We start from the raw sequence: 13,783 nt of genomic DNA on the forward strand, positions 1-13,783 counted from the left end.
CAATGTGACCTTATGCCGGAAGCCAGTAGGTCATATCTCATATGCATCTGTACAAGTAAAGGTCACAATACATACGTCATCATATCTGTCTGCACGTCAGAGAAAGGCCCCTGCCCTGACAGGGAATGTGTGTCATTATTTTGGTCTAGCGCCTAGCCGCTATAGGCGTTAACCCAGGTGAGCTCTTTGTTGACGTTATATTATCACTTCAGTATCCCTTCAGGGGAGGAACAATGGAGCCGAACCCACCATAGAAGCCTTCGGGGGACCATTTGCAACATCTCTTACAGCTTACAGCTTTCCTGTATAATTTCACAGGCCTGTGACTGACAGCAGGTGAGGCCATTTTAGTAGGAAACAATCACTATGCCTACAGTATATGAATATACAGTACATGAAATCTCTGCTGCTGATGTGACTGGAGAACAACACATGCACATGGGAGCGAATATCTGTGAGGTGTGGAGAGGAGGAGGGGCTCTGGGGCTGTCATGGGCTCATTCATGGCTTTGCATGCTTGCCAGCCTGCCTGCCTGCCTGCCTGCCTGGCCATTTTGGATGATCGTGGGGGTACGCCTCCTTGTTCTGTGTGTCACACAAATGCTGTGGGGACAACAGCAGCTATCTAAACAGGTGCTGGAGAGATTTGTAAATATAAAAATAAATGTGCCTAGTTCTAAGACAAAAGGATCACACAGATCTGTGGAAGCTCTGTGCAGTAGGGGGGGGGGGGATAAATACAGAGAACAACAACAAGAGGATAAACCTTGCACCCCTCGGTGCCCCCCTTTCCACCCCACTGTAATATCTAGAACACTCAGCTCATTATAAAAAAAGAGACCTTTATTCTGTATGAAATAAATGTCCTTTTACACGCTAGTATATAGAATAGGCTTACGTTATGAAATGTGGTGGCATGGCACAGGTGATGCTGTCTGTATGATTGTGTTTGTAAGCAATGTATACAATTGAGAAGTATGTTCATTGTTGCAATCTGGTTTATTCGGTCGCTCTCTGCGTCAAAAACCCACGGTCAGACCATCCAGCCCACTGGTGCCAGTAAATATAGCAGCTTTGTAGCTAATAAATGTTTTGTTAAAACACTACTAGTGAATAGAAATGGGTGCCAAAATAGCATACATAATGTTCATGCAGCATTTAACATAAAACATGTATATACACACACTCACTGTAAAAATCCTCAGTGTTCATTTATCCATTTGCAACTGTGCAGTGTACAAATGTAACCAAATGGACCCTGTGTACACTCTCAGAGTTAGATTAAAACACTGTGTAATTACTGTGTTATGTATATATTCGAAATGAGCATGCATGCTCATTTCGAACATAATACATTACACAGTAATTACACAGTGTTAATCTAACTCTGAGAGTGTACAATTAAAGGGTCCATTTCATGCAATAAGATTGCATGAAAAAGAACATGGTAATGCATGCATGCGTTTATTTTGTTTTCCCATTTAGAAAAACACTCACCTTGACTGTTCTCGGTTGAGGTAATAGACGTAGCATCAGTGTTATCTGCAGCCCAGGCATCGTTTGCTGTGCGCTGGGAAACCATGGAGACCATCATGGTCTGCAGCATTTTCTCCGGAGGAAACACCGGTGATGTTTGTGCTGCATCGGCAGACCTTTTCCTCGCACCGGATCGTCTGGAGACTGTTTGTTCCTTTGTGGTTGAAATAACATCTGTAACATCCTCGGAGGAGGAGGGTGGCTGCAAGGTGGTTGCTGCTGGGGTAGTGGTGGTGGTGGGCTCAGTGTCTGGGGCTGATGAAACAATGGTGGGCGAAGGTTCGAGTCCCGTCAAAGGGCCGAGATCGTGATCAGGTGAAGGTTTTCTAGGCATAATGGTGTTGGACAGCTTCTCCAAGGTCTCGGAGGAGGTTGAAGAACGAGGCTTCTTCCCGGGGAGGAGGACAGGCGACTCATCGTAGGAGCCGATGCGAGGTGCAGCAGCAGCGTCGGAAACCCCAATATACACGTAGAAAATAAATAGCAAAAGCGGAGATATGTACATCATTAAGGACGTGAGCCTCATATTCGATCTCAGCTCTCCATGTAAAGCCCTAATATTGGTCTCTGTCAGACCTTTCTTCCCCTGAATGGACGTCGCGCTCCACCATTGATGTCTTCGGCGGCTGGACGGCTGGTGGCGATTGTTGCCCTGTGAACTAGTCGCGACTTCACCATCAGTGTTGCCAGATTTTGTGAGAGAAACAAGCAACCAGGACTAGGAAAACGGATACAGGATAGGTGGGCACTTAGGGACATCTGGGCACCTCGATGTAAAATTGGCTATGTTTGTCCAAAAAGTATACATGATGTGAACATGCACGTACATTATTATCAGACTTAATTTTATCCTTCGCCTTCTTGTTTATGCCCCAAAATGTGTGGATATACAGGTTTTGTAGCAATTTGTAGCAATTGTAGAAATGTTAGACCTTAATTGTCGAATTTTAAGCATGTTCTATGTTCATGCATACGCGTTGTGAGCTTGTAGATCTGCTATTTTCAAAAAAATCTTGAAAAAAAGTGAAAAATGTAGAATATTATTTAGATGGGGGGGTCATTGGATAATAATTACCTATTCATTGTGGGTCCTTGACATGAAATATTGTAGAACCACTGGTTTAAACAACATAAGGCAGCAAGCCCAAATAAGCAACTACACTTTAAAAACAAGCCCAAAAAACAGCAACCCGCAACAACCAATATTTTACAAGCAACTTTACAGAAAAACAAGTCCAAAGTCGCTTATGATAAGCAGACCTGGCAACATTGCATTATGACATGCAACCTACCATGGTTGCATCTTGACTAACACGTGCCGAAACCAATGGGAGCGTTGGAGGGAGGTCTCCGGGGCGTTGTTTCACCCTGGTTGGACAGCCCTCCTATCTCTACTCTTATGAATAAATCATAAAACACTGCAAATAGATAAACAACAGAGCGGTACGACATAGCTCTATGATATTTCATTCATAAAAATTGGTCTAATTGCCAGAACGTTGCTTGTGAGAATAACGTCTCTGTAAAGCATGTAATTTATGCAAAAGTATTTACTACAATGCATTGAACAATAATCCTTTGATAAATAATAATTTGACCAGCCATTTCCTCCCAAATGCATGCATGGCCCAGGCTAGGCCCATGATCTAATTCTAAATGATACCTTGGGCACAATGGACTGCATACAGGTCTTCTTGAGACAGTGTATTTTGTAATTATGAGTATCTCTCTAATCAGTAGACTGTCAGATTTTATATCCCCCATAAGCCCCCAGCCACCCCCCATTCAATTTATATGGTCTTTGTTGCCATTGGAAACATACGTTTGCAAGTATGAAATATCAAAACAAACAAAACAAAAACCTACAAGTATAAATGTGTTAACAGAGCTGTGCAACATTGCAGGATTGTAGGTCAAATTGACTTTAAAATACCCCAAAACACGCGCGCGCGCACGCACGCACGCACGCACGGCACGCACGCACACACACACACACACACACACACACACACACACACACACACACACACACACACACACACACACACACACACACACACACACACACACACACACACACACACACACACTGTATATAAAACATATATATCAATAGAGATATATACAGATAAGAGATCTCCCTCTCTGTCTGTATCCTTCACTGATGCTGGTAAGTTTTAGAGTTGATGTTAAAATTTTACTGATGACATTTAAAGCCCTGCAAGGCCTGACTCCTAGCTACAGTATATATCTGATATGCTGGAGCCACACAGACCGGTGCGCAGCCTTAGATCCTCAGGTAGGGCCCTCCTGGAAGTTCCCTGGACTAACCTCGCCACCAGGGGCGATCGGGCTTTTGCGGCCGGGCACCCAGGCTCTGGAATGCCCTGCCTGTTGATCTAAGGCTAGCTAATTTAAATCTCTCTTGAAAACTCATTTGTACACCAAGGCCTTTTCCTAGATTTTAGTTCTGTTATCCTCCACAGTGGTTGTCTTAATTATGTTAATTTCAATGTATGTATATATGTATGTTCGTTTATGTTTTGGTTTGATTTTTAAAATTGACTGATTTGAGTAATTCTGCCGTTTTGCGTTACAACCCGTGTCTGAAGCGAAGCCAGGGCCATTCATGTTAATTTGCGCTGTTTGTTGGGTTTCACAATGCATAGTGGAGCCTGAGCCCACCTGGGGAGCCAGAGGTCCTGGTTGTCCCAGGTTCGATTCCAGGCCAGGCCAGCTGTGTCGAAGTGTCCCTGAGCAAGACACCCAACCCCTACCTGGCCTGCTCCCTGAGGCAGTGCCTGCTCCTGTTACTTAGGATGGCTCAAATGCAGGTATACCTCATTTCACTGGTATGCAAATATACACTGACAAATACCACAAAGGAGTGTGGACTATATTATTCTACTCTTATTATGATCATGCCTATTTTAATTGTCCGAAAGGTAACCGGAAGAGTGGGCACCTCAACATTGTGGTGAACCTCGATGTTAAATTGGCAAAAAATGTGGTATGCAAATTACATCCTGCACATAATTCTACATTCATTCAAACTCTGAACTCTGACTGGAGTCTGGGAGATAGGTGGAGGTTGTTGCCTAATGTCTAATGATCATTACAATGTCAGGATGTGAAAAAAAAATATTTTAAAAGAAGAAAGTTTGTTATGTATATGGTAAATCAAAATCTTTTGGAAATATATTATTTTTATGTGGTGTCATAATTAAACTTGCTAATATGGCACACTGATTATCAAGAAAATAGTACTTTAATATGTCAAAAAGGTATGACTATGTGCAGGTGCAGACACACACGGTAGATGGCAGTAATGTTTCAAGTCAAGGATTTTTCTATTCCCAAAATGTTGTACATTTGGTATTATTCATATTATTATTAGCTTGTTGTTGTATATTGTATGTTGTTGTGTTAGCACGTTCCACCATTATTTCACTGCTGTATACCTGTATGAGTGAGTAAGTAACTAATAAATAAAAGGCCTCCCTCTCTCTAGGAATGTTTTTTTTTTTCACCCTCTCTACAAAGATAAGATAAGAAGTCAAGGAATCACCGTGACGTAGTGGAAGAGTTTCAGGCTCCCACAGCGTCGTTTGCGTCAGTGTTGCACAACTTTATTACGCGACATTATTACAGTATTATGTAGGCTATTTAGCATAGGTATGATAGGTATTTAGTGTTGAAAACGATTGCATGCGCTACGCATACTTGCATAATTGCGATGCCTTGAGTTGTGACGTCACTGACGTATCCTAAGTAACCTCGCGTGATTTTCTGCGGTACCTGTGGAAAGCCTGGCTTCGTTTCTTGGGAGAGTGTTTTTTCCCGGTGTTTCGCCCAGGTGGACAGGGTTTTGTTTGAGGTTATAGGTTTAGGCATCATTTCTGTGAGGTTAGGGTTAGGCATAGTGTTTGTGATGTTAGGCTTAGGGTTAAGGTTAGGTCTAGGCATAGTTTTTGTGAAGTTAAATGTTAGCTATTAAGCAATCAGTTTTGATAGCACATGATCATCAGTGAACTGGATGAAATCATGGATGAAATACTATCTGGGGGGAGAGAACAGGGGGTGGAGGTGAAAGTGTAAAAGTGGGGGACATTGTGATGTGATGACAAGAAAAGAGGAAATTACCTACCTGGGTTGCATTTTAGAGGCAAATCTTTCTAGTGAAAAAATGGCAACAAAAAAAACAAGAGTTTTGTACAGGATCTGGTCACTGGTCTGTAAGAATACATTGAGGACTCTAGCAGGAGCACTCATCCAATGTCACTTGGACTACGCATGCACCTCATGGCACCATAGCACCACCACAAAGGCCTTAAAAAGGCTCCAGACATCCCAAAACAAACTGGTCAGGCTACTGCTTGGTCTTATGTCTACAACTCATTTAACCCCTGCTCACTTTGCTAGGGTGGGATGGCTCAGGGTAGAGGACAGAGTAGGCCTACAGCAACTTGCAACGGGCCTGGTCTACAAGATACACTACACCAGGAGTCTGCAACCTTTTTGACATTAAGTGCCATGTTTTCATTTTCCAACATTAAGTTGAATTGTGACACCACATCAAATTAAAATATTATTTTGATTGTCCATAGGTTATGCATTCTTTAGAAATATCTTCTTTCACATTAGGATCTAATGATCATTAGCCTCAGAGCAATAACCCCAACTATCTCCCAGACAACCTCCCCAGAGGTTGAATGAATGTAGAATTATGTGCAGGATGTAATTTGTATATACATTATGTAAGGGGACTTAATTCAACTGACTTAACTTTTTTCAATATTTCATTTTAGAAGAAAAAACCTCTCTCTCACACTTATGAGTGTGCCAGTGATCACCCTCCCCTGTGCCAATGTTGGCACCCGTGCCTCTAAGGTTGCCTACCCCTGCACTACACCACAAAGACAGACACCCATGTACCTGTCAAACTACTTCAAAAACGTCAATGACGTCCACAATCACCAGAGGGAGCTCCACAAATCACGTGCAACCCAGATTTGGATCTAACAAGGGACTAAATAAATGTGGTAGGTATGCCCTTCCAACATAGTCATGTGAAAATGTTTTGTGCCAGGGAGCATCTGTATTGTTAGAATGTTTAAAAAAAAAAAAATACAAAAAAAAATAAAAAATACTCCAAATATTCCACAGTTTTTGAAAATAGCAGATCTACATGATTAGATCTGCTATGATTTAAAGCGCTCATCATGTGGCTTCTTTTGGGCTTGCTTTCATAGACCTGACTGGCTGCTTGTTTCTCTCGCAGAACCTGGCAACACTGCTGTGGGACTGGTGAAGAGTAGTAAGGAGGAAGTTACATGCGCATAACGTTCTGGTGGCTACAATGGCGCCTCTAGATCTCGATAAATATGCTGAAATCGCAAAGCAGTGTAAATATCTACCAGAAAACGACCTTAAGGTAACTATGCGTTTGTTGTAGTGTCTTTGGTGAAGTCATAATCACACAAAAAACGAGTTAGCCACATTTTTGTTCCGTTCTAGTGTAGCATACATAGCTAACGTTAGCTTAGGTAGCTAGCTAGCTAGCTAACGTTCGTTAGCTTGTAACGTCACTTGGGTCAGGAAGTAAAATGGTTATGACTTTTAATAGTAACCCGTGATCTGTTAAAATGCCATAATATAATCATAATAACGTTAATACCACAGTTTCTACAGGTTCTTATTTGACTACTATGCTGTCTGAGCTGACAATAATGACTAATGATATGGCTGAATGTTTCAGCTAGCCAACGTTGACAGCATACATACGATTTCTTGTACATGTCCATGACCATTACACTTTCATATACACTTTTATAAACAATTAACACATTAATAACTAATAATAACATATCCCGTCATAATGACTCACTAAATATGCCTTTAAATCAACTGTATGCTAACGCTGACATTGAACATGACAATGATATTTAACTCCATCTTTTTGTGCGTGCTTGGAGTATAATACCCTGATTTTGTGTTGTCTTATGTGTTGTGTTGTGTTGTGTTGTGTTTTGGTCTGGTTGATGTTTTTCATTTTTTTGCCAATTGTTTTGTATTGTATGTTTACAGTATATTGTACTGCTGTCTTTAGGACCCCCTCGAAAACGTGATGCTACATCTCAAGGGGTTATTCCTAATAAAGATTTTCAATATATATACACACATATATATATATATATATATATATATAATAGCAGTTCTGACTGATGCTCGCCCGTCATTTGGTATTAATGTTTTACACGTTTTATCTTGTTTCACGCCGTGTAATATGTGTCCCCTCGGTGTCAGATCTACAGTTTGCAGATTGTCATACTGAATTAGCTGCCACAGACGTTGGTTGTTAGTTAATGTTTTGCCTAAAACCCGGAACCTGGTGTTTAGTTTTCAATCTCTAAAGAGGTTACTAGGTTACATAAGACTAGGTGTGTGTTTGTTTTTAAACGCTACAGATGTTTATGTGACTGTGTTTGTTTTTGTTTTACAGAGGTTATGTGACTATGTGTGTGACCTCCTCCTGGAGGAATCAAACGTGCAGCCTGTGTCTACTCCTGTGACAGTGTGTGGTGACATACACGGACAGGTAAAAACACTACCAGGGGTCTTCAACAGGGGGTCCGGGACCCCTAGGGTGTCCTCAGAGTTGCTACATGGGGTTCTCCAAATCATTGTGTGATGGCCTGATTAACCACTTGAACCCTAGCATCCCTATTCTGGATGGAACATTCGCCGAAAATAGCAGATAGTAGATTGTCTATTTTCGGCAAATAGTGTAGTGTAGAGGGTAAAAAAAGAGCAGACAAAGTACAGAGTGAAAGGTCAAATTTGCTAAGTATTGACGATTCAAGTTGTTGAATGTCTGAAAATATACATTAACACGAATCCAACACTGATGACAGTGCTGTCAAACAAGTCTATGAAGCAGGTCAAACAAGTCTATGAAGCAATCTATGAAAAAGTTGAATCTGCAACACAATCTTATACAACATGTAGTGGAGGGTCCCTACTTCATCTCTCTCTCAGCTAAGGGGTCCTTGGCCTGAAAAAGGTTGAAGACCCCTTGTCTGTACAATTATTGTGGGTGGGAAATGGTATTGCAATAAGTAATATTGCCCCATGTAACTTGTCCTTTAGCGACTAAATACTGCTGGAATGTTAATTGTTAATGATAATTTAAAATAAAATGGGTTGTCAGTGTCCCACATTTGTGCCATTTGGAAAGATTTTTGTGTTTTGTTTTGTTTTTTCACAGAATATTGTATTTTATAATATTGAAAAACCTGAAAATTAGATGTCAAAATCAATTTTATTATAGCCACACAAATGTAAAAATCAACCAGTATTATCACCTGTAATTGTTTGTTTTTTCTAGCCAAATATCGGTGTAGGTGTATGGTCCATAGATCCCATCGCTGTGGAAAAAAACTCAATTTAAATCTCTTTCCTTATTTTCTTTCAGTTTTATGATCTTTGTGAACTCTTCAGGACTGGTGGACAGGTCCCAGACACAAATTACATATTTATGGTTGGTATTACACATTAATTCCCACCTTAAAGTCATTCCTCTGCTAGATCTTGAATTTGTCAATTTGCATGCACAATAAATAAATACAATAAAGTCTGTTTTACTTTCTCTTTTTAAGGGTGACTTTGTTGACAGAGGTTATTATAGCTTGGAGACATTCACATACCTGCTGGTGTTGAAGGCCAAATGGCCTGACCGCATTACACTCCTCCGCGGAAACCATGAAAGTAGACAGATCACCCAAGTGTATGGCTTTTACGGTGAGACATTTAAAAGATATTTGCTGTCACAAGTTATTTTTATAGTGATATTGAATGAAACCCATTCTCACTCCCTGCCTGTTTTAAGTAAACGGCTCTATTTTTCATCTTTCAGATGAATGCCAAACCAAATATGGGAATGCAAATGCCTGGCGTTATTGTACCAAAGTGTTTGACATGCTAACAGTTGCAGCAGTGAGTATTAGAGATTGACAATTCATTTCTACTTTAACACTTTGGATACTGCAATTTTATGAAGCCTCACAATTTACCATGAATCTAGTCTTCCACATTACATTTTCTACAATTGTCAGCATATTGGCAATATTAAACTATTCATTTCAGGATATGTTAGTTGGAGAAAAGGCTGTACAAAAAGATAAAACATTGTGATTTAATACTCATGACAATTTCTAAAATGTGATCAGGATGAGAATAGTAGCCACAATTTTGTAGCCCTAAAGTTATAGTGAGTTTTTACACACCTTACCTTAACATTGAATTATGTGTGTTCAATTTTCAGTTGATGGATGAACAGATTCTGTGTGTTCATGGAGGCCTCTCGCCAGACATAAAAACCCTAGATCAGATCCGAACTATCGAGCGGAACCAGGAAATCCCCCACAAAGGAGCATTCTGTGACCTGGTCTGGTCAGACCCTGAAGATGTAGACACCTGGGCAATCAGTCCCAGGGGGGCTGGGTGGCTATTCGGTGCAAAGGTCACAAATGAGGTGAGATATCATATCACTAGACGTTATACATTGCTTTAACTGTTATGTAATTGTCTGACTCCGTTGTCCAGAGGGTAGCAGTAGGTGCATCACTGGCTCAGCCTGTACATACTGTGCAACATACAGTATGAAGACAAAAAAATCATGGGTTCAAATTAGTCTTTTGAAAAATTTCCCGTATAATGACATGCCCAAATTAGGTATACCAGGTATAAAGTGGTTAAAATTCAGGACACATCGGATCGAATGTATAATTGCAGGCACTGATGTCGCCAAAAAAGTTAAATAATGGCACCAAACCTATATATCTGTCGGGCTCCAGTCCAAATATCCTGCGGTGCATATCATGCCCTCTCCCTTTCCTGTCATTCTTGACCACTTAAACCGTATATACTAAGTTGACACATGCTTTCAAATAACACTGCAAAAGGGTCTGAGGCTGCGCCCCTGTCCACACGCCCCCTCGGCCGTTACAGAGTGACAGTGATGCTATATATAAGCTATACACTAGCTAGCACAGTTATATATCAAGACAATGACGCAACTTAATTATTATATTTATTTATACATATATTATATGAACTGCAGGTTGGCTGCCACTCTTAGGCCACTCTTAGTTCTTTTAGATTGCCTTTTAAAACACCCTTCTGTTTGCTTCTGCCTTTCACATAGTTATTATTTCCCCCCATTCTCTTCTGGTCGATTTTCAAATAAATGGATGAGGCATCACCAAAAGTTTAGTCTGAAGTTGCACTGCTTTTTAGTCTCGCTAAATTGTAGGATAATGATAAGTAGGTCCATATGCTACCCAACGTAATAATATAATGTATGGATGGATTAGCCTATATAGAGGTTAGTCACTATATGAATTTCTTTCTAATGAATTAACATGCTTTGGTGCCACATCATCGTCTTTGGTCATCTTTCTGCTATTGCAGCTATTGAGTTAAAAAGAAGAACATAGATAGGCTTATATAGAACTTCCCCTATTTGTAGAATCACTTCTACAAATCAAAATATGCAACATACAGTACATAGTGTACATGCATACATAGCCTACATGTATACAGTATAACCACCTGCCTACCTGTACATAGTAGACCCATTTATCTACTGCTTTTTGGATATGAGCATTTTTGAAGATGAGATGAATGAATGCTAGCCCATATTATGTTACAATAAGATATGTTATGGAAAAATCTGACCATAATACAGGATTAAAAAAATTAGAAGTTAGTTACTTGGTTGAGTATTGACGTAGCCTACATCAAATGGCATGTGAATGCATAGAGGTGAGTCACTATAACGCTTCATCATTACACAGACTTTACCATCAGGCTTCACAGCACTGTAACAGGTTGGTCACATTTGTGACAATGACAGCAGAAATATTAGGTACTATATATTGTCTCTCTGCCACTCTTGTTATAAGAGTGGCATCCGACCTACAGTTTATATAATATATATACTAAGTATAAATATAATAATTACGTGGCGTCATTGCCTTGATATATATAACCGCGCTAGTGTGAAGCCTATGTTCACATAGCATACAAACAGCATCGCTATCACTCTGGAACGGCCGTGGGGGCGTGTTTGGATTCCAGGGGCGCAGCCTCAGACCCTTTTGCCACTTATATGTTTATTTGTAATACCGAAGAGAGAGAGAGAGAGATATATATATATATATATATATATATATATATATATATATATATATATATATATAAATAAAAACAATGTATGTTGTTGCAATTGTTAGTTTGTATCCACTAATCGGTCTCCTTCTGTGTCTCCCCTCCCTTTTTTTTCTTTCTTCAAAACTGTGTAGTTTGTGCACATCAACAATCTGAAGCTGATCTGCCGGGCACATCAACTTGTCCACGAAGGCTACAAATTCATGTTTGATGAAAAGCTGGTTACGGTGTGGTCCGCTCCTAATTATTGCTACCGCTGTGGCAATATCGCCTCCATTATGGTCTTCAAAGATGCTAACACAAGAGAGCCTAAGCTCTTCAGAGCAGTGCCTGACTCTGAGAGGGTTATTCCTCCCCGAACAACAACCCCATATTTCTTGTAATCAGAGTTTGACATACACCAACCTAGCTGTCACATTTGTTCTGTGTCACAGACAAAGGACTGAAAGTGTCTGTGACAGTGGCATCAGCAGTTATGAGTCGTTATTGATTTTGTATGATAGTTAGTATTTCCACCTAATTTCTGCTCTCGGTGCCAACTGTCAACGGCTATTTTCTACACCATATATTTAATGCCATTATTCTAAACTTAAAAACATATATGAGGAGATCATGGCTCTTGGCTGTCCAAGCACACAGCATTATTGCTAATGCTGTGTAAATGTTACATTGAATAAGGCCTAAAAATACCCAGTCATCATCTGACCCTTGTAAAAATTGCATATTTTTTTAGATCTCCTCTGTAGTTTACAATAAAAATAATTCACTCTGAAGAGCAAATCAGATTTAGGTTGAATTTCTCTGTGGTGAAGTACCAGGTGTATTACTGTTATTTACAATGTTTTATCTTATTTTTGCTATGGAAATGTATGTAAGATAATTAACGATGAAGCACTGCACAAAAGCAAAAATTGCTTTTATCATAATAGTCCTATTGTTTCATTTGAATCAAACACTTAGTTCTGTAATAGTATCTTATAAATAAAGCTGTAACCATTGAAAATGATGCAGATCAACTCCTTATATCCACTCATCATCAGCTATTTGTTCATACTGTTGATTATTATACTAGCTAATCTATTATGCAATGTTATACTTTGGAATAAGTTCTATTTTTTTAGTAAGGTCTTGGATCAAGACTGTCTTAGATTATTCTTTTTCGATTCTGACATTTGTGTGTCTACACTTTTTTTCTTTTTTTTTTTACACCACAGCTGTAGATTCAGCTTTTATATACAACATGGCAGTAGTTCTCAAAGTGGGATCCAGAGACCCTCAGGGTTCCTTGAGGGGGGTTCCAAATGGATGCTTACAGGTCTTTAACTCAGAGTGTACAAATGAAACCAAATGGACCCGGGTCCATTTGGTTCCATTTGTACACTCAACAGTTATGGGGGTCCTTGAAATTAAACATTTGAGAACCATTGCAGTATGGTATTCTAAGTGTGTGTGTGTGTGTGTGTGTGTGTGTGTGTGTGTGTGTGTGTGTATGTGAGAGAGAGAGAGAGAGAGAGAGAGAGAGAGAGACTGACAAGTGGATAATATAACAAGTTGTACATGGTGGATGGGAGCACACATACAAATTAATAGAAAAGATAATAATCAAGAACTATATGACTTGAATGCAATCATAAAAACCGATTATGCTTTATTATGAACATAAAATATCCTAATTAGAATTACAGCTGGAACTGTCGAATGAACGCAGACATAGATGTGACGTCACTGGTCATATGTGCAGTTGATTACGTGTAGTAGCCAGGGTTGCCATGTCCGCTTATTATAAGCAACTTTGGGCCTGTTTTTCTGTAAAGTTGCTTGAAAATATTGGTAGTTGCGGGTTGCGTTTTTTGGTTTCTAAAGTGTAGTTGCTTATTTAGGCTTGCTTCCAAATGTTTTAATTATTTAAACCAGTGGTTCTAAAATAATATTTTCATGAAAATGTTATGTGCCCACTGCCCAGGGAGCATTTGTTTCAAATAAAATATTCCAAATTTTCCACATTTTATTGCAAGAG

The 13,783-nt window shown here is 39.7% G+C and overlaps 2 protein-coding genes across 2 annotated transcripts in view; one reads left to right on the forward strand and one right to left on the reverse strand.

Annotated features, from left to right (window-relative positions):
• LOC311043558 (multiple epidermal growth factor-like domains protein 9) overlaps positions 1-2,165 on the reverse strand; it is a 28,521-nt gene extending 26,356 nt beyond the window's left edge. The window contains exon 1 of the mRNA XM_084054855.1: positions 1,498-2,165. Coding sequence (XP_083910981.1) covers positions 1,498-2,062 — 565 coding nt within the window. The 5' untranslated portion in view covers positions 2,063-2,165. The remainder of the gene's footprint in view (positions 1-1,497) is intronic.
• A 4,683-nt stretch (positions 2,166-6,848) lies between these two features.
• Positions 6,849-12,772, forward strand: ppp6c (protein phosphatase 6, catalytic subunit). The gene is made up of 7 exons (XM_084054860.1): positions 6,849-6,970; positions 8,039-8,134; positions 9,011-9,076; positions 9,195-9,336; positions 9,452-9,531; positions 9,860-10,069; positions 11,901-12,772. Exons 1-7 carry the CDS (start codon positions 6,896-6,898, stop codon positions 12,147-12,149), a joined length of 918 nt encoding a protein of 305 aa, XP_083910986.1. The 5' UTR covers positions 6,849-6,895; the 3' UTR covers positions 12,150-12,772.
• Positions 12,773-13,783: the final 1,011 nt, after the last annotated feature.

This window comes from Gymnoscopelus microlampas (assembly GCF_963454915.1).
Source record: "Gymnoscopelus microlampas genome assembly, chromosome: 4".
In the NCBI taxonomy this organism is placed as follows: domain Eukaryota; kingdom Metazoa; phylum Chordata; class Actinopteri; order Myctophiformes; family Myctophidae; genus Gymnoscopelus; species Gymnoscopelus microlampas.

Excerpts from the sequence above, each read along its gene's own strand:
- ppp6c (XM_084054860.1), top strand. The coding sequence starts at position 6,896 with ATGGCGCCTCTAGATCTCGATAAATATGCTGAAATCGCAAAGCAGTGT. Across the intron at positions 8,135-9,010 it reads GTGGTGACATACACGGACAG|TTTTATGATCTTTGTGAACT; the intron begins GTAAAAACACTA and ends ATTTTCTTTCAG. Across the intron at positions 9,337-9,451 it reads CCAAGTGTATGGCTTTTACG|ATGAATGCCAAACCAAATAT; the intron begins GTGAGACATTTA and ends TTCATCTTTCAG.